At 42.9% G+C, this 17,664-nt stretch overlaps 1 protein-coding gene and 1 long non-coding RNA gene across 10 annotated transcripts in view; one reads left to right on the top strand and one right to left on the bottom strand.

The window, feature by feature from the left end:
* Nucleotides 1–17,664, top strand: part of LOC111254566 (lachesin-like) — a 72,206-nt gene that overhangs the window by 48,644 nt on the left and 5,898 nt on the right. For all 4 annotated transcript variants that reach the window (XM_086974801.1, XM_086974800.1, XM_022815526.2 and 1 more), the window contains exons 3-9: nucleotides 1,190–1,397; nucleotides 1,594–1,845; nucleotides 3,713–3,841; nucleotides 11,154–11,334; nucleotides 11,550–11,665; nucleotides 14,227–14,283; nucleotides 15,038–15,112. In XM_086974801.1, the coding sequence (XP_086830927.1) occupies nucleotides 1,190–1,397; nucleotides 1,594–1,845; nucleotides 3,713–3,841; nucleotides 11,154–11,334; nucleotides 11,550–11,665; nucleotides 14,227–14,283; nucleotides 15,038–15,112 (1,018 nt within the window). The remainder of the gene's footprint in view (nucleotides 1–1,189; nucleotides 1,398–1,593; nucleotides 1,846–3,712; nucleotides 3,842–11,153; nucleotides 11,335–11,549; nucleotides 11,666–14,226; nucleotides 14,284–15,037; nucleotides 15,113–17,664) is intronic.
* On the bottom strand, nucleotides 1,634–13,552 carry LOC147754596 (uncharacterized). 6 transcript variants are annotated; one of them, XR_015317049.1, is made up of 5 exons: nucleotides 11,152–11,292; nucleotides 6,898–10,653; nucleotides 5,149–5,437; nucleotides 3,217–3,347; nucleotides 1,634–1,773 (listed from the first exon to the last, which is right to left on the bottom strand). It is a non-coding gene; the product is annotated as an uncharacterized LOC147754596 (long non-coding RNA). The 6 variants fall into 6 exon arrangements; XR_015317051.1 differs by lacking the exons at nucleotides 1,634–1,773; nucleotides 11,152–11,292 and adding an exon at nucleotides 12,811–13,552 and having other exon boundaries at nucleotides 1,833–3,347; XR_015317048.1 differs by lacking the exon at nucleotides 1,634–1,773 and having other exon boundaries at nucleotides 1,833–3,347; nucleotides 5,950–10,653.

Below are 17,664 nucleotides of genomic sequence, written 5' to 3'. Positions count from 1 at the left end.
ACAACGGTCATTGCCGGTACTCTATGGGCGGTGATGGTGTTGTTGATGGCCATGGGAGAGGAGCCGTATCTCGAAGTCTATCTATGAAGAACTGCGGCACGAGCCACAGGGTGAGCGAGGCGAAAAAAAAACACAATTATGAAAGGGGCACTTGGAAGTTTGTACTGCCGTAGATATAGCCCTGGATGTTGCTGCTAGGTGGCGGATACTAAACGCAGGCTAGGTTACAGACGGAACACGAACGCATCATCCGCTTACCATGATAACAACTAAGGCTAAAAACAAGAGTTAGATAGTTAAGGAAACGGAGCCTCACCTGTGTAGGACGCAAATGAATGGAAAGAGGTGTTGCTGGAAACGATTCTTTCATTATGAGTCTCTTTATTACCTGTTTGTTATGCCAATTCAGATAAAAGGCTCGAACTGAGGATTTGCCCTCGCCGATAATCAAGGAAAGCTTATAAAATCCGAGAGAAGAAATACGAGACAGGGTCAAAGCTATACAGGTTATTTAACGACCATCTGACTTGATAGAAGTCCCAAAAAACAACGAACTAAATACGAAAATATAGATATGCTAGATAGAACGGTCATTAATAAATGGCTCATCCATGTGGCCTTTCATCAGACACGGGTACAATCTCTTACTAGCTTCCTGTATGAGGGATCTTTTAAGAGGTCGTACTCTAGATAACTGCGTACAAGTCTAAAGCATACCCAAACCTGCGATCGAACTCACCGTCTGACTACATCGTTAAAATAATCTCATGGGAATGATGTTGAAGTGATTATTACGAAGGTGCACACACATAATGGGACCAAACGTGCCCACATGCCTTCATCAGTAAACAAGGCAAAGCCCAGCTGATTAGTGTATTCAATGGTATAAATAGTAAAAAGTTTTAATAATGGAAATTCGCGCTTTTTCAACATGATGATATAAATCGGAGAGTTAGTCCCAAAACTTATTAGTAACTTTAATAGTTTGATTTCGAAGCAGATGAAGAATCGTTTGTTCTAACGAATCGACGCTGTCCGCAACCTACCGTTCATAAAAAAAATTTGTACCGACGAACCGTTTGGCTGTACTTAATTAAATTGTCCTCCGGAGTAAATTATAACCATTAAGAATAATATTATCTAGCTTTTACTTAAACAGGCCTGAACTTCTTCGCAATTTTTCCGACAGGTGACATGGATCAAGATGGACACCGAAACGCTATTGACGTTTCACACAACGATCATTGCTGGTGAAAACCGATTACGTGTATCTCACAACAACGCCCGCCAGTGGTACCTCCATATCAAGAATGTGCAATTGGCCGATAAGGGAGCGTACATGTGTCAGATTAATTCACAGCCAATGATTAATCAGGTTGGATACCTCGATGTCCTAAGTGAGTATCTTTTTATTTTTTACTGTTTAAAGCTTTACCCAGCCTAACCTAATACAGAAAGAATCAGTGTAATGGCTCTTTTCTAAACTCCAGCCAGAAACGGTGGAAGTGTGCACTTATGTCTCTACGAAAAATGGCTAGTAGTTGATGTATGATTGATTGTATAAATCACATGTGCCCTCTCTGAATGTTGCAGTCCCGCCCTCGATCGTAACTGAAGGCACAATGAGCGAAGTTAATGTGCATGAAGGACAGAACGCGACCCTTCGCTGTAAGGCTCACGGATATCCGACGCCGACGATAACCTGGCGAAGAGAAAATGGCAAAGATATATCTTTGCTCGCAGGTCCCGCTGAGGCACCCAACTCTGCAAAAACTAACAAAGAGTTTGGATCTATTGCATCTGCATCGCACCCTCACGGGATCAGTAGCAAGAAAAAGCTAGCCGGTAAGTCTCTGTTCTAGATCGATACATTCACATGGTTCGTACTGAGAAAAAAACTGTAAATCTATTACTTCCATTGCGTGAACGTTGCCTACTCAGACTCGGCAGAGGGCATCGTTGTGCAATATAAAGTGGTGAACAAAATTAAAAAGAGGTTCTGCCAAGTTTCTTCTTCTTGGTGAATACTGTTATATTTAAAAGAGGGCCTACTGAGCTCTGTGCAAACCAAAAGGTCAGTACCAATATAGCTGCTAGTCCGAACAGAAGACTACCTACATCTACCGATGGTTTTTCATACTAGTAATATTACCCATTATCTAATACATTGCGCCACTGACAAAGTTTTACTAAAGTTCTTGCAAAATTACTATTTGCGACCCATTATTCTGTTGGGGTGTTGCTGTTAGCTGTAGATATAGTGTCAATTCTCCGGTGAACATCAGAACAGGGCCAACGATGATACGGTACGGACCAGGCTTGTTGGGTGGTTTCGCTAAGGCCCGGCCACAGACTTCGGCCGGCAGTATAGCGGCCGGGCCGGCCCGGCCCGGACCCGCACGATGGATTTCCTATAAAGGCCTCATTAAGTCTATCGCCACCCCAACCTTCGTAGGCTCCTATCGGCAACATATAGACGAATCCACACATCTATGAACATCAGCGCAGAGGCATGCAAGCTCATGTAAGACACCAAGTGGAGCTGGATATTTCCCTCTCTCTATCTTACATTCTACCATCCTCCCTATGTCGTCGAACCTAGATATCATCAGGCTAGAAGGAGCGACCGACGTCCGTGATCTACTTCTTCATAGACTCCCTTAAAAAGTCCGTTGCGTACCGTTTTCCCATGCTTAGTCGCGGCACAGCATATCCCCAAAGCTCCTCGAATCGCCCTGTTTCGGTACTACCAGTGACGGCAGCAGCACGATGTAAGCGCAGCCTCCCGCGCCACACGACAACAACGACCCTAAGCGACAATGCTACATCAACAAATGTTCTCGTTGAGAGGTTCTCAAGCGAAGTAAACAGAAGAAGCTTTCGACGGGACACTGGACTGTGTAGAAGCGTCTCCTGTTACAAACAACCCCGTCTTACACAGGAAAATCTCTTCCCGTCCATTTGTTTTTCTGCCGTTGTTTTCTGCTCGTATCAACATATTATCATCACTACAGCTTACGTTTTTTTCATATATCGGGAGGATTGGCGGTTGGTAAAGGGTTAGGATCTAAGACAGACTTAAGAAAAACGGACAATTTTCACGCAGATGTTTTTAACTGACGGAAAAGTGGCCTTTCGTTCTTTCCATATGATCCCGCCCGATTCCTGCTCATTCTGTTCGCTGTGTCTCTTCGAGAGCAAACCCAGAATGCATACTCATTTCTTTCCTGTTTGTTCGTTCCTCGTTCCTCGTTCTTATTTGTACACACAGCAACGTTCGGTGATCGGATAGCGCTGCTGTTGTGACAGCAGTAAGCACAGTTCTTCTCTCTCTCGTTCATACCCCCCTGAAATCAATATTAGCAAAACAAGTAAATGCAGTTATGCCAATGAAAATAAAAACAATCGGCATCACTAACGGGAGCCGCTAATCCTCAAAGACTGCCAAGAAATCGAACAAGAGATGAGAAGAGTTAGAAACCTACAATTTTACCTGAAGAGCAGGTCACCCCAAAACAGTTACAGCACTCTCTCGTACAATTCGTAGGTTACGGGGGTATTATCAGGTGGCGCTTCGTCATACATTTTACTACGTCGTTCGAGAAGTTTGTTGATGAATTTAGATTGTTCCTAGTTACATTTTGTCTGCAAACATTTCGGTAGTTTTAAAATAACTCTCTTCTATACATCATTTTGCTCATTCCTGTTGCAGTGGCGCATGTGAGCGGCGAGGAATTAAGCCTTGTCGGGGTAAAACGCGAAGAAAGTGGTGCCTATCTTTGCATTGCCAAAAACGGTGTCACTCCAACGGTGAGCCAACGTGTAAAATTGCTGGTAAATTGTAAGTAATACAAAATGGCCAGTTGACAAGTTTTGAATAGCACTAGTTAATAATAACGTATTGGATAAGTGTTACATATTCTAAATGTATGATAGAAACGTCGTACAAAGTAGTCGAATGGTAAAAACAAATGAAAGATTATCGTACAAGATACGGTTAGGCTTGTTTACAAACACCGACTCATAACAGTATGGAAAGACCTAGTGACAATTGCTTTACTGAGTGAAAGCGGTTACCCGTGCAAAGCCAAGCCAACTAAAAAAAAACCCAACATTTTTTCTAGGTAGGTTTAATATTTATCTAGTTATTCTAGTTTAGAGTTTTCCTCACAATAAAAGCGAATACAGAAGAATGGGCGAAATAAATCAATTTTACAATATCCTCATAAATAGATGGTGCGAAAAAAATAAAGTGTTAAAGTTTAAAGACGATTTAAATAATTTGTCACTTGCCATAAGGTATAGGGGTATCGTAATCTTGCATGTGTTCTCTACCAGATTCACTCGTATTCATAAGAACTCTCGTTTTTTTTCGCCAGCTCTCTGCATTTACTATATTTCCTAGACAATGATATATTCTTGCTTCTTTCCTATCGACCAAACTCTTTCGGCTCATATAGTTTAAGGGTCGGTTTTGGAGGGCTTTGGTTGACCAGCTGATTCAGCTCTTTTGGCCACCCCGTTTAGATATTACAACTCCTTAATAGAAAGCAGCTCGTGAAACACGAGGTCTAACTTCCTTTGCTTTGAATAACGAAAAACTTTTTATACATGATTTTCGAAATGTTAGCAATGACTTTTCATCTAAACAAACTCTATATATGACAATACACTAGTATCTCGCTAATTTCTAAAATATACTAATGTGTCGTTATGCCTTTTACATACTCTATAATTTTGCGCCTTTTTACAGAGCCTATGCTTTTAGGGCGTGACAATATATACATCCAAACGTCTTCATTGCAGCATCATCTTCATCTGCTTTTCGCTATCGTCCCTTTCTGTTAGACCAGTCTGGGACTAGTTCAGCAGGTTTAGTAGACGCGACGCTTCTACGACGGTAGCTATGTACGACTCAATGTGGCGTAACCGTTAGTTGTAGAACTTTCCTGACTTGCTTTCTCACATCTGTACATATCACAAAAGCCAACCACCGCCTGAGTGCCGCTTGGCTGCGTGGCGGTGCAGGGGGTAGGCTATATACAGGGGGTGTTGGTGTATTTAATAAGAATAGAAAGGAGTTGAGCTGCTGAGGTCGGAAGGTTAGGAGGTCAGATGAGGAAAACGAAGAAAAGGCCCAATACTCACCATCGGCTAGCGCCAGGGACGCCGCTTGAGTGAATACTCAAACATACGCGGTTCGTTGTTCTACCGCGACCGCCGCAGGGATTCAATACGCAGGAATAGACGCTTGAGTTGTAGGGATCATGTAGAACTCTTCGCTTGCGCTTCCACATGGTGACCGCAGTAAGCCGACACAGCGAGACGTGCTTTGACTTATTCCTCTTAGTAGCGGAACGGACTACTACCAGCAGCGGAAGCAGGGCACGCGCGCAGTGGACACATAGTGAGCGTGACTGCAAGGCGCACAAAAGAGCTGAAAAGAAGTTAGAAAGAGTGAAGGCAAAGTAGAATCTTCGTTACTATTGGCTCAAGTATAATATGGCCGCAGCTTGTAGTGCAATGAAAGCCGAAATTAAATCATTGAGGGAAACAGGATGCATAGAGGGCGCAAATCTTTTCGATATGTGTTTAGGCAGCTGCCTCTAATAACACAGAAAATCTAGTTTTTTCATATCGGCCTTTTCTTGAACTCAAATTTTTCGTGAATTACAAATGCGTGTCGTTTTTTTTGCAGTGAACCTACGCAGAAGTGCTATGCAGCAAAGCAAGGACGTGTTGTAAAATCTGGCCAACTTGCCATAAATTTTAATTGAGACTTACGTCAACTAGTTTTTTTTACGTTAATGTCCTGGTGTCGTGTCAAAGGCTTCGGCACGGTTTTCAAGGACATACAATACGTATAACCGACGCCTTAACGATGTAACATAGATCGCGATACGCGTTTGATCTTTAGACTTTGCTTACACTTAGCCAGTAACTTCTTACCTTACCCTGATTAAAGAGAAAGACTTTGTTTGAGATCCGAAGAACTCGAAATCGAAGGCTGGAACAACGAAAATAGTTGTCGCTGTCCCCCGACTCAATTCGCTGTTTCCTTTGTATTGATATTTAGAAGTGCGTAGTGTACTCTTTTAGCGAGTCTTCAGTATCTGCTTGGGTGGTTCCGCTCACAGATCAGTCAGAGACTTCAAAGTGTTCGTTGTAGAGATAAAGCTAATGACCTTGTTAAAGCAGTCGAAGGAATAAGCTGGATAGGTCAATATCACGGTCTCTATTTGCAAGCTAATTCAATCAGCCGTTTCAAAACTTGAACTAGAAGAAAATGATGAGGTTTTCTTTACATGAAAATTTAATTTAATAAGTATATGGTAAAGGGGTAGCTGTGGCATAGGGCGACCTTGAACATATGGTAACTTGCGAAAATCTAGGTCCGTCGAATGTTACGACAAGTAACATTTCAAAAGCTTACGGTAACAAGTACAACTGAGCAAATAGACGAAAGGGATGCCAATGCGAGTGCATTGGGGATAGGGCTGACACTGGAAAAAAAACGATGGAAAAGTTGCAGTATCGTGTTACCGAAGACAGGGTCTATAAGTAGTCGAGCCATAGTTGACGTTCAGATAGAGTACATAAAAGGACAGGACGACATAATCGACGGACGTGAACCGCGCAATACAAAAGATCCTAAAAATTCTAACTTTTCTCTTCAATAAATATACTGAAACGCGCGCTAATTTTTCCTCAGCTAAGTCACATGGCGGGGTCTGCAGTTTAGTTTAAACGAAACACGCCATTTCGTATGTATACGTACCTACTAGAATCTCAAGCGGTAACTAAACAAAGGCCTCGAAAAATGTTGCTCATTTATTTTCATTATAGCTCGATTCGTTTACAGGTACACTACAAGATATATGTAATATACATACATACATGCGTCTATGTAAACTCGTCTAGGCTTGGTCGCCACGTGCTGAAATTAGCCATCGAAAGAAAGGACGCGAGGCCGTCCTGACTTCACTGCGTTAAGGGGTGCTGTTGATTCTTCTACCGCTGTCACTCACATCAAATCGATAATTCGTTCTACGTTTGGTGGAATTGGTTTTCTTTATATTTTTTCTTGCCAGTAAACTTTGCCACCCTTCTAGAACCGGATGATTATGCGATAGAGGAGTGAGGCATGGCAGAGCCCTTTCTTTTGGCCCAGTCGTTTCGAAGAGAAGGGAGCCATAGAAGAGCAGAGGCAGCCGGTCAAGGGCGGGCCCGTAACCTGCAGTACCCAAGCCCGCTCAAACCTAAGGGCCTGAGCCTGAAGTGAGGGTTTGACGAGAGTGAGGGTCGACCGCTTGAGGAAACCAAGAACCGAGACCCTAAACAGTACCACAGTTGCCTACCGGAGGGAAGTCCTACGGCACGCTGGCCACTGACTTTCAGACTATTTCTAGACCGGTTTGAGATTGTTGCATGTCAAAGTCAACCTCAGAAAGGCTGTTTTAAAATTACTTTTCCTTTTACACTCCATAAAGACCATAGCGGTAACATAACGGCAGATAGTCATAACCTAACTGGGATCTCTAACACCTAGCTGTACAAGCAAGGATACAATAATCCTGAATTCCTTTTGTAACTTAACCTCATCCCATGATCAAGTGGAAAAGCTCCTGTATGCTCATTGGCCTCACCCGTTATTCCTTATGTTGAGTATAATCTTACAAAAAAACTCAAACCATAAGCAGTAGTTGCTGTTACAAGCACATATGTGAAACTTTTGACAAAAGCCCAACGATAGGCATATTCATCCTATCAGAATAAATGTACATGTCTATGACAAAGAGATTTGAGGTCAAAGAAGATGCCCAGATAAAACCGGTTTTTCGAGAGTCGCGACTTACAAAGCTGTTTATTTGAGTGTAACAACTGCGTGTTGGGCATTGGGCTTCCGCTCAGATGTTTACGCTAGCTGCCACAGATTCAATGGGTATTTTAGTTACTTTAAAAAGAGAACTATAGAAAAGCGGAATGCCCCGAGCGAATAGGGAACGCGAAAAATTTTAATCTATACAGTCATTTCTTCGATGGTCTTTGATCTAACGGCCGCTTATAACGTGTTTTTTTTTTAACTGCTTCAAGATAATCTTCCTTCTGAGAACGGAACTGCCCCAACATATGCAATTTTTTCTAATATCCGGAGTACCTCTGTACTAAGCAGAATGTATACTCTGTCCCCTCTAGGCCTAACTCAACATACTACAGTTCAAGGTTCGCTGCTGGCCACGGAAGCTTTCTTTGCTGCATTCCTGGGAGCTATCCATTATATGAATATTTCCTGCTGGAACCCAACCTCAACCAGCACCAGCTTTGAGGTTCGTTGCAAGCCATCCCTTAAGAGAGGCGCTCTACAGGAGTACGTAGAATGCAGCCAACCGTTCACCACAGTTTTCAAGTATGGATATCCCGTTAACCGCCCGTTACATTTCGATGCGCCTGTAGCAAAGACGTGCTTGTACGCGTAAATGAATACTTTAGGGGGTACGTTCCTGCCGTTGTTGTATCTCTCGCCTTCTCGTCCGTAGCAGCAGTCGCATGTACTTCAGTGTTGGCGTGACGCATACTGCGAGCCACCCTCAACAGGCAGGCAGCCACCCACAAAGCTATGGAATATGCCAGAGAAATCATCTTCTAATGGGCCAGGGGCTGTGCTTTGTAACTCGTCGACAATGTTAACTGATGAACGCAACAAACAAGTCAACAACAACACCTTATAAGATAAATGAAGCGCATCTGTTCAGTTCGACTTCAGCTGAATTGAACACGAAAGTATAAAGAACAAAATAGAAAAGAACAGCGCAAGTTCAGAGGAAGTTCAGCTTCATTGTTGAGACTGGAACCATTGAGGATTGTGTGTTATTCACTGAAGATGCCTCATATTCACACAGAGTTTCGTCTATGTAATCGAACTCATAAGTTGCACACAAATACAAATTAACAAAGAGTATCTATTTAATGACGCATCAATTGGCGTTGGAAAATTTTTCTGGCTAGCTTTTTGTTCGCCAATCTTTTGCTGCGCGTTCAGATTGAAAGTGCCAAAGCTAATGGCCCGATAAGGGAACGACCTAACTGGACTCCTGGAATCGGAACGTATTGTTTTCGACAATACAATGCAAACGAGCAATAGGATCAGGACTGTTATTAGCAAACCTGCCTTCCTAACTATTTTTCACTACAGTAGTTGCAGAAACAAATCAAAACAGATAACTGAGCCTCTCTTATGAACATGATCATTGTTTTGACTTGCCAATAGATTTAAGTTGATATCATCTTTTTTTGTACGATTGTACGATTTCATGCATGCCGTAGAACGACGCGCTTATACTAATTGAAGGCGTGCATAGCAGACGTCAAGCACATCAGGCAGTCGCATCCCACCCTTGATGCACTTGGACTACATCCGTCAGTGGCACTTGGTATGAAGGTGCACCTTATATGGCATCTACTACAATGCATAAATATCGTCTACAAGCTTATGATTTTTGCCTTCTAAGGTTACCAATATAATTCGTAGGCGGAATACCGGAAAGTTAGTTTGAGACATATGACAAAATGCGATTTGTGACCCTCCTAAGATGTCCTACGAATATCCAGGTTACAGCATCGCTACAAATAATCTGCCGATCAAAGATCCGATTTAGTTCTGGGTCTAATAGCACAAACGTAGCGTATACAGGTGCCGTCTGCGATCGTCTATCGCGATTGTCTTCTGAGGCTTCTGTCCACGCAAGAATCCTTCGAACTTCCAGCTAGCCTCAAACGATCTTTAGACTGCTTGACCTTTGTTTCAACTGCTCTGGTATTACTGTGTCTCCTTCCACTGTCCAAGCAGCTATGGACTGTGCATTGGAGTTTCCTGTCCCAGGAGAGACGTTCCGCATACCCCCAAACCTGTCCCATTTGTCCGTTCCTTAGGTTTCAAGGGTTCCCATATCTCTTGTGGTGGACCCGGCCACGCTAACAAGCTGTCCTTTTTTGCTGCCGCCGCCGCCTCTATCGCTGGCGTCTTTTTCTCAAGAAGGAAGTCAGAACAGCCTGCTGGGGCTATCTCGTTGTTTCTCCGCGGCGGAGACCCTGAAGGGCGATAGAGTATCGTTCAAAGAGGAGCAAGCGAAAGCACAGAGTGTTTTGTGTTCGACTTCCGTGACAACATCCCCTCCTAGTCAAGAATCATTTGTAACAAAATCAGGGCTCCCCGTTTTGTCCTGTCTGGAGGTTGTCGGCAGTGGTGGCCACGCCGTCACTACTGTTTCCCTTCCCTCTCGCCTCCCTCTCTTGAGCGCCCCGACGATTTGTGTCCTCGATCGTTGAGCACTCGTTACTGGTCGGGTTGCCGCCTCTAACTAGCTGAACACGCACACAGCATGGTGCAATATAATGCAAACGGATGTAACGAATACGCCTAGAAAGGAGATAGAGTTGCGAACTCTCGAAGACCAAATGTTAGAGCGGAGCGAAGTCATCGAAAGATTAATAGAGCTGCGTCAACGTCCAGAGCGTAGCAAAGTAAACTAAAAGAAAATGTATGTAAAGTAAAACACGAATTTGTTTGCGATCCAGGCAGTTTGTATTCGAAATCACATAAGCCTAGTTATTCAGTTGAACAGCGATCCGCACAGATTTCCGACCTGGCATTCCCTGAAACACATAAATACATAAGGGTAATACGGAAGGACATTTGCGTAGCCCGAGAAAAGATTGTGGGCAAATTCTCAGAAACGGGATAGGGGACCCAGCACGGAAGACTCCGGGCTTATGGCTAACAAAGCGTCGAGAACGACACACTACCCATACATCCCGGAGCTGTGTCTGTGAAAAGAGCAACTATGAAAGTGATATCGCCGAAGGCGAAAAACGCTGCAGTCTTCACACTCCCCACCGTTTTACCATCTCGATAACTCTCAAGAGAATGTTTACGTTACTCGCAATTGTAACAGTATTGTCTGTCTCGTATCTCATGAACCTTGACCGTGTTTTTCTCCAATTGAATCGTAATCCACTATTGAGTTCACTGTCAAAACGGCGGCAGGTTATACTGGTACGCTACGAGAAATAAAGATGAGGTTGACCTTAACAGTGGCAAGGTACTCCTTCTCAGCAAACTGTTTCAAAAAATCTGATTCTACCGTTGCTTACAGTTGGCCCGCGAATCACGGTAAATCGAACGGATATCGGCGCCATGAAGGGAAATTCAGCGCGTCTCGAGTGTTTTATAGAGGCATCACCGCGTCCGGACGTCGTTTGGTTGGGAGCTTCTGGAGTCCGGCTAAATTCAACACATAATAACGGAAAATACACGTCTACGTTCTCGTCACACTGGTATGGGAGCTCTTAGTGAATGTTGCCATTACTGCCTCATGTCGTTTCTTTTCTGTGACACTTCGCGCCTTAATCTGATCGAGCTTTTTAGGTAAAAGATAGTACTCTAGAAGGAAACGTAAACAAACTAAGCGGATCGCTCTTTTCTACAATCGATTACCGCAGAAACAGTGTTCATTAGTAATTCTAACGCACCGAGCTCATGCCGCTTTCAGGTATACACATCGGTACGAGCTTGTCATCTATAACGTTACAAATCAAGATTATGGACAATATCAATGCCAAGCCAATAATCCATTTGGTAATCGAGAAGCGATAATGCGGGTTTATGGTGAGCTCACGAAAACACCGTCAATCATCATACATAATAATCACAGGAACAGAATATGTACGATCTCGCGTTCGTAGATCTCCATTCAAAGTGCTTAATACATTTATCTAAATAATACGGGATCAATATTACGTATAAATGAAGTGCGGTTACGACTGTGTTTTATTAAGCTCAAATGTGTCGACCTGAATTTCAAAAACATGCTTCTATCTTAACAAATTCATATATTAATCTGTCGATTATACAGGAAATTATTGTCCATCTGTCCTATGCCGGGTGCGAAAAATGGAAGGATTTGAAAGAGAACTCCAAAAGTTCCTTTGTTTGCACAACAGGTGGCGTTGTCGATTCAATAATTTTTTCTACTGCAATAGACTACCCACAACCGATAGCGCTGCTCTATTTGCACTCTCCTTGTCGCTGTCCAGCGTGTCTGGCCCCGTCAAATGGTTGCGCTACGAGCCTATTGGCTAACCCGGGACATTTTGAGTTGCAAGCTATTCGATGATATTACATAGTATTTTAGAATATCTGGCCAGTATTAGGAGCTATGACGCTTAGCTCACTGTCAATTTAGCCTTGGTGATTAAAAAAAGTGACTGCAAAATTAGCCCCCCATTGATATCCTAGGCTTATTGGTCTATCTGTCTCAAATATGCTCCTGACAGTACAGCACATGTACATGTAATTATGAGCATAAGAACACAACCTCGAATTGCAATGCCGTGGCATAAATACGGCCTTAATCTAAAGCATATACCAGCGCTGAGCTTCTGCCAGAGAGTCAGATCGCTGTCAAAAATATCGTTGCATGTAATAAATATATTTGAAAATGCCCTCAAGCTTAATCTAAGCTTCTTCTGCAGTACGTGCGCTAGCAAAAAATATCCTTATAAACAAGTTTTTTTCATGGTACAGATAAAGTATCAATGAATCAGTCAACGAAACTCAACAGCGGTAACTGCAGTTCCAATCACCGTGATTCCCTATCTTAGCGTATCGTTAGTGAGCCACATTTAACATCACATAACTTCATAGGAAAACATACTTCGCTTTAATTTTAGTACCTTCTTTCTACACGCTCGTCATTTCCCCGCCATGCACGCCCCCATCTACACACACATACACCCAAACATCCTGCTTACCACGCATCCTACGTAACGGGATCACGCTGGTGATGAGGATTGTGATCACAATAAGATGGTGATGAATGCTGTTGATGGTAGCGGTGACGTACCACTTCCGTTCTTTGCTGCCTATGAGTTCTCTTAACCCTTAGTTGGAACGTGACCGTCTGTTCCATTCGCCTGTAAAGACTCTCGTCTTCTGCCTGTTTGCCGACCGACAGTCTTCGCGTCCACGCATATTCTCTACGCCCACGCTCGTACACGCTCACACCTGCTTCTTGCGCTTCTCCAGAGGGAATACGCGGACACTTTCTGTTCCGCATGTAAACGTTACAGATCCCATGCCTCGCTGTGTGGTCGGCCAACAAGCGGACAAATGGATGTGAAACTGTGTAACAGCTCTCGTTAAAGCAGCTGTTGTTTTTCGTCATCCTCATCGCCGTTGCTGCTGCGCTCACGTCGGAGCTCCTGGTCCAAGTCGTTATTAGAATCGCTGCCGCTGTAGTGGGCTTCTTCTAGTTGCTTCTATGACGCAATGCACGCAACCTAAAACTCATTGGGTTACTCCATTCTGCGATGTTATAACATCTGCGAACAGTTAACCTAGTTCAACGTGACCAAACGCGCCATCCTACCAAACACGATGCACGATGGCTATCGTTTATTAACGGGGTCGTACGAAGACAAATGTCTAGAAGGTTGGCCGCGGCCTATCTATGAGCAGCCAAATCGTACGAGCCATTGCAGACCCCGGTGGGCATAGTTCACTTTCTGTCTATACCCGATGAGCTTTTCCCGCGCAGACGCAGGTAGAGAAGGCTAGAGGAAGTGAAAATATGAGGGAAAGTGCGGACCTGAATGAAGTGGACAAAAATAGAAGCGGACTCGAACAGATCTGCGTGTTTTCTGCTGTCTACTGATGGCAATATTTAGCACGGTGTTATTTTAATCTTAATGGGGCGCGCTTCAGGTTGCAACGTTGAAGAATTGGGGATCTATATTGCTTTAGCTATGGTCGTTTGTGCATTCTAAACCAATCAAGTATACGACGTCTAGAAAAGAAACCTTTGAGGTGGATGAGTGCAGCGTGTCGATGACAATTACGTCGGTGCAGTGTGCCATATGAGCATGGTAGCAGCGCTAAGCTATCAAGGGAAAGTTAGATTGACTAAATGGCCGATGCACTATAAGCTAAAAATCGTTAAATGTGTTATATTGCACAAAAAGGATATACTAACATCGACCGTGTCTAGACGTTACGATACATCGAAAGTTGTGCGCGTGCAAATAATTTTTCCACAAAACCAATTATTCTGTGCATCCTTCGATCTTACTTTTCATAGAGTAGTATACTTGCTCTAGACCCATGTGTATACATTAGAAAATGGTTTTCTATCGAGGCTGACCGTTTATCTGCTATTTGTTAAATTCTAGAAATCAAACGGCCGACGGTTCGACCCAAGCCTACGCGACCATCCACAACAACAGCCCGTAAGTATTTCTCACGTGTTCATATTCCTTTTTTTTTCGCGGTAAATACGAAACTAGCATGCTCCTACTCGCCTAATAAGTGCGAGGTCTGTGCGAAGAAGGCCTACTAAGATAAAGATGTACGACGAAACTGTGCGTCCGATCAGTTGGCAGCATAATAGGATCCATAGCTTTTACCGAACATTATTGTAATACATAAGGCTTGCTTCAGTGGACATCATGGATTTCCTTCGGATTCTAACAGTTGTCTAATCTGCAATCAGAGATACGATAATTAACATCTGGTAATCGCTGTTGCTATCATTGCGAGAAAAGGCTTGTTCGACGTGACAGAAGCAACGCACAGACTGAGAAAAAAAAAGCACTGTTTGTGGAGAAAGCATTCTTCTATGTGATCCGTACGTGAAGTATGTTGGCACACGTATTTAGAGTTTGTCATAGGGTACGCGAAGAAGTATATATAATAGTGAAGTATATATTATAATACTGGTAATATTTTTTCTCCGATAAGAGTCTTATTAAAACTCGGCATTAAATTATTGAGATGTCCTTTTTTTCTAATCTTCATTAGAATTTTAATTTCCGTTCTAATTAGAGTTACACTTGTGTGTCAATGAACTTTCAGTTTTGCACGTATGCTTGCATGATTCTACGTTTAGTAATTTTCCAGACCTATAGGTTATTGGGGCTTTACGCAATCATTTAATAAGGCATCAGATTTACCGATCGATTGGTACAATTTAAACATTTTCAGTGTCGACATGGCGAAGCACTCCACGATGGTTCGCCCCGATGACCATTGATCCCTTCATTATTCCTGAAGGAATCGGTGAGTGAAATGGAAACAGTCTTACTGAAACCTATTAGTGCAAACACGTGTCTGCTAAAACAAGTGCCGATAGGCCTTATAGAATGTTACTTACACGATAGGTGATCGCGATCGCGTCGATAAGTGCGACGACGTCGGTATTGTAATTGTACCACCCACAGTTTTTAAGTTAGGTGCATGTAGAGAATAATTTTTTGCTTGCAAAGCGGTATAAAGATGAACACTTTATGAACACGCTCTATTTAAATGAGAATTGGTTCGCGGCTTGCAAATAAAATGCCAGTTGAGCCCAGAGATTTGGCTTTCAAAAGCAATCCGTCATGTTTATCGAGGCTGAACGACCGTGTTCGGCCTTGATAAACATGTTGTTCGAAACACTTAGCAGTATCCATACCTTGTTGTGCTGTTCATGTACTGGTAACAATTTGGTCATAGAATATTTATGCAATTTTTTTAATTTAATTTATTCGATACCGCTAATAAAAAAATGTATTCCAATTCAACAAAAAGTACACTATAACGATGTGACGTGGATTAACAGGAAATTGTGAAACGGTCCTTGTAAATTACAATTTAGAATAATTCGCCTTATAACTGAATTTGCAAACATAAAGTCATATTGATTTGGGCGTATTCAACTGGATAAAGATCTGACCCAATTTGAATTAAATAAATCGAGTAAATTCCGTGCCGAATACCTGATTACGCTTAAGATCGACAGAAGTCAAGATGCCGAACCCGCCGATGTAGGGGGATTCCTTTGCTCGCAGAGTTGTACGAAACATAGTCTTAATCAGAGGTCCGGAAGCACGCGTTACTTCAGCATGGTGGATTTAGAGAATAGTCGAGAATACTAGTGAATGGTGCAACACCGAGTCAGCAGTTCTGACAAGCCATCAAGAAGATTCTTGATCTCTAAACAGAGGCTTACCACTACTTAAAGCGGTAACGCTCAGTGGAATAGCTCACCATTATACAGATCGAATAGTGCCTACGAAAGGTGCAGTACAACATACATTTGCAAACTAGAGCCTACACAGTCAAAGTCGCCTTTTTGTCCGTGGGCATTCTGTGGACGAGCAGTAGTAGGCAGGTGCCTAATTTATCTATGTAAAATGGGCATTAACATCAACACAAGGCACGACAACGTAGATCGGAAACAGGAGCGGTGGCCGAGCCTAAACAATTACCACGACAGCAGCCATTATTGGTGTAACAGAGATTACTTAGTAGTTAGAAATTGTCGTCACCAAAATGAAGCACTGGATGGAGCATAGGAGAACTATCTGAGCAGATGAACTAAGTGGTATTTGGGGAACAGAAAAAACACTGTAAACCTAGGAATCTGATTACTCCATGACCTCGGGTAGCGTACGGCAGATCAGTCATGTAGAAGGACGCTAGCCTGATTACTGTTGATACTTCAGGATATTTATTACCGTACTAAATGTCCTTTCAACAGATTGTAACAGACACGCACATGCGAAGAACTCGAATTTTTCACCTCGAACTTGTGAACGGGGGTTGAAAAAAACAGTGAAGTGATACAATTTGCGCTAAAATAAAAATTGAGTTCGTTTGTATCGACCGTATAAACCACGTTCGTTACATTCCGTATAGCAAAGGAAATTCGGAGTGTTCTGCCATCTCAATTCACAGCTGGTTGCACGATGTGATGCATTCGTAGCCAAAACAAGGAAAAAACTTAGGCTCATTTTTGAACCGCTGTTTGGCTGACGCTATTCGGCTCAAGCGGAAGGCCCAGGGGGACCTTCATAAAGAGTCCACCCTTTCTGCCTTCATTTCCTACCATCTCTATCGTCTCCTCGTGGGAAGTGCGCCCGTATGCTTCCTTCCCTAAAATATCTCCCCCTTTATCCTACAACCGGTTCATCCTCCAGCCATTCTCGCTTGCATCAGATTGGACCCTCCTGGGAGAACAGGGTCTGATGCAACAGAATCGCCCGTCCGGCTCGCTCCGTGTGGGGCTGTTCTCGACGGTCGTCGGCTCTGTGGTGTGATACTACTAACATACTCCGGCAGGCATCAGCAGCAGGTAGGGTCAACTTGCTATATCATGTGCGTATAATAGTATGTATTTGTCCTGGTGCGGTGTGAAAAAAGTGCGAAACAGTGGAGGAACGACTGGCGATGTCCTGCGATGGGAAAACGTGGAAAAGCATCCAAATTTCTACTCGAATACAGTACTTATGCTAAGACGATGAAGATTATTAACGAAGCAGACAGAAATTAAGACAAGTTTATGCTTTTTTCATATATATACCTAAGATTTTGTCTACTGCGTACTAAGATTGTGTCAAAAAGCTTCTAACTTGTTTTAACTAATTATCACAACAGTTGGTAAACTTAATACCGATGACGCGATAACGCAAAGATCCGTACGTATTTTTTTACAGTTTAGATTAGGGCTAAGAAAGGGGAAGCAGCACGTAATATTATTATAAGCTAGTTTTCTGAATAAATTGAATCAAACACTGTTAAAACCAGCAGTAGCTAAATTTTTACATAACCCAATATAGCTGTCATAGCTA

This window comes from Varroa destructor, unplaced genomic scaffold (genome assembly GCF_002443255.2).
Source record: "Varroa destructor unplaced genomic scaffold, Vdes_3.0 BEIS01000007.1, whole genome shotgun sequence".
NCBI classification, from domain to species: domain Eukaryota; kingdom Metazoa; phylum Arthropoda; class Arachnida; order Mesostigmata; family Varroidae; genus Varroa; species Varroa destructor.
This window is presented reverse-complemented; position numbering and strand designations above follow the sequence as displayed.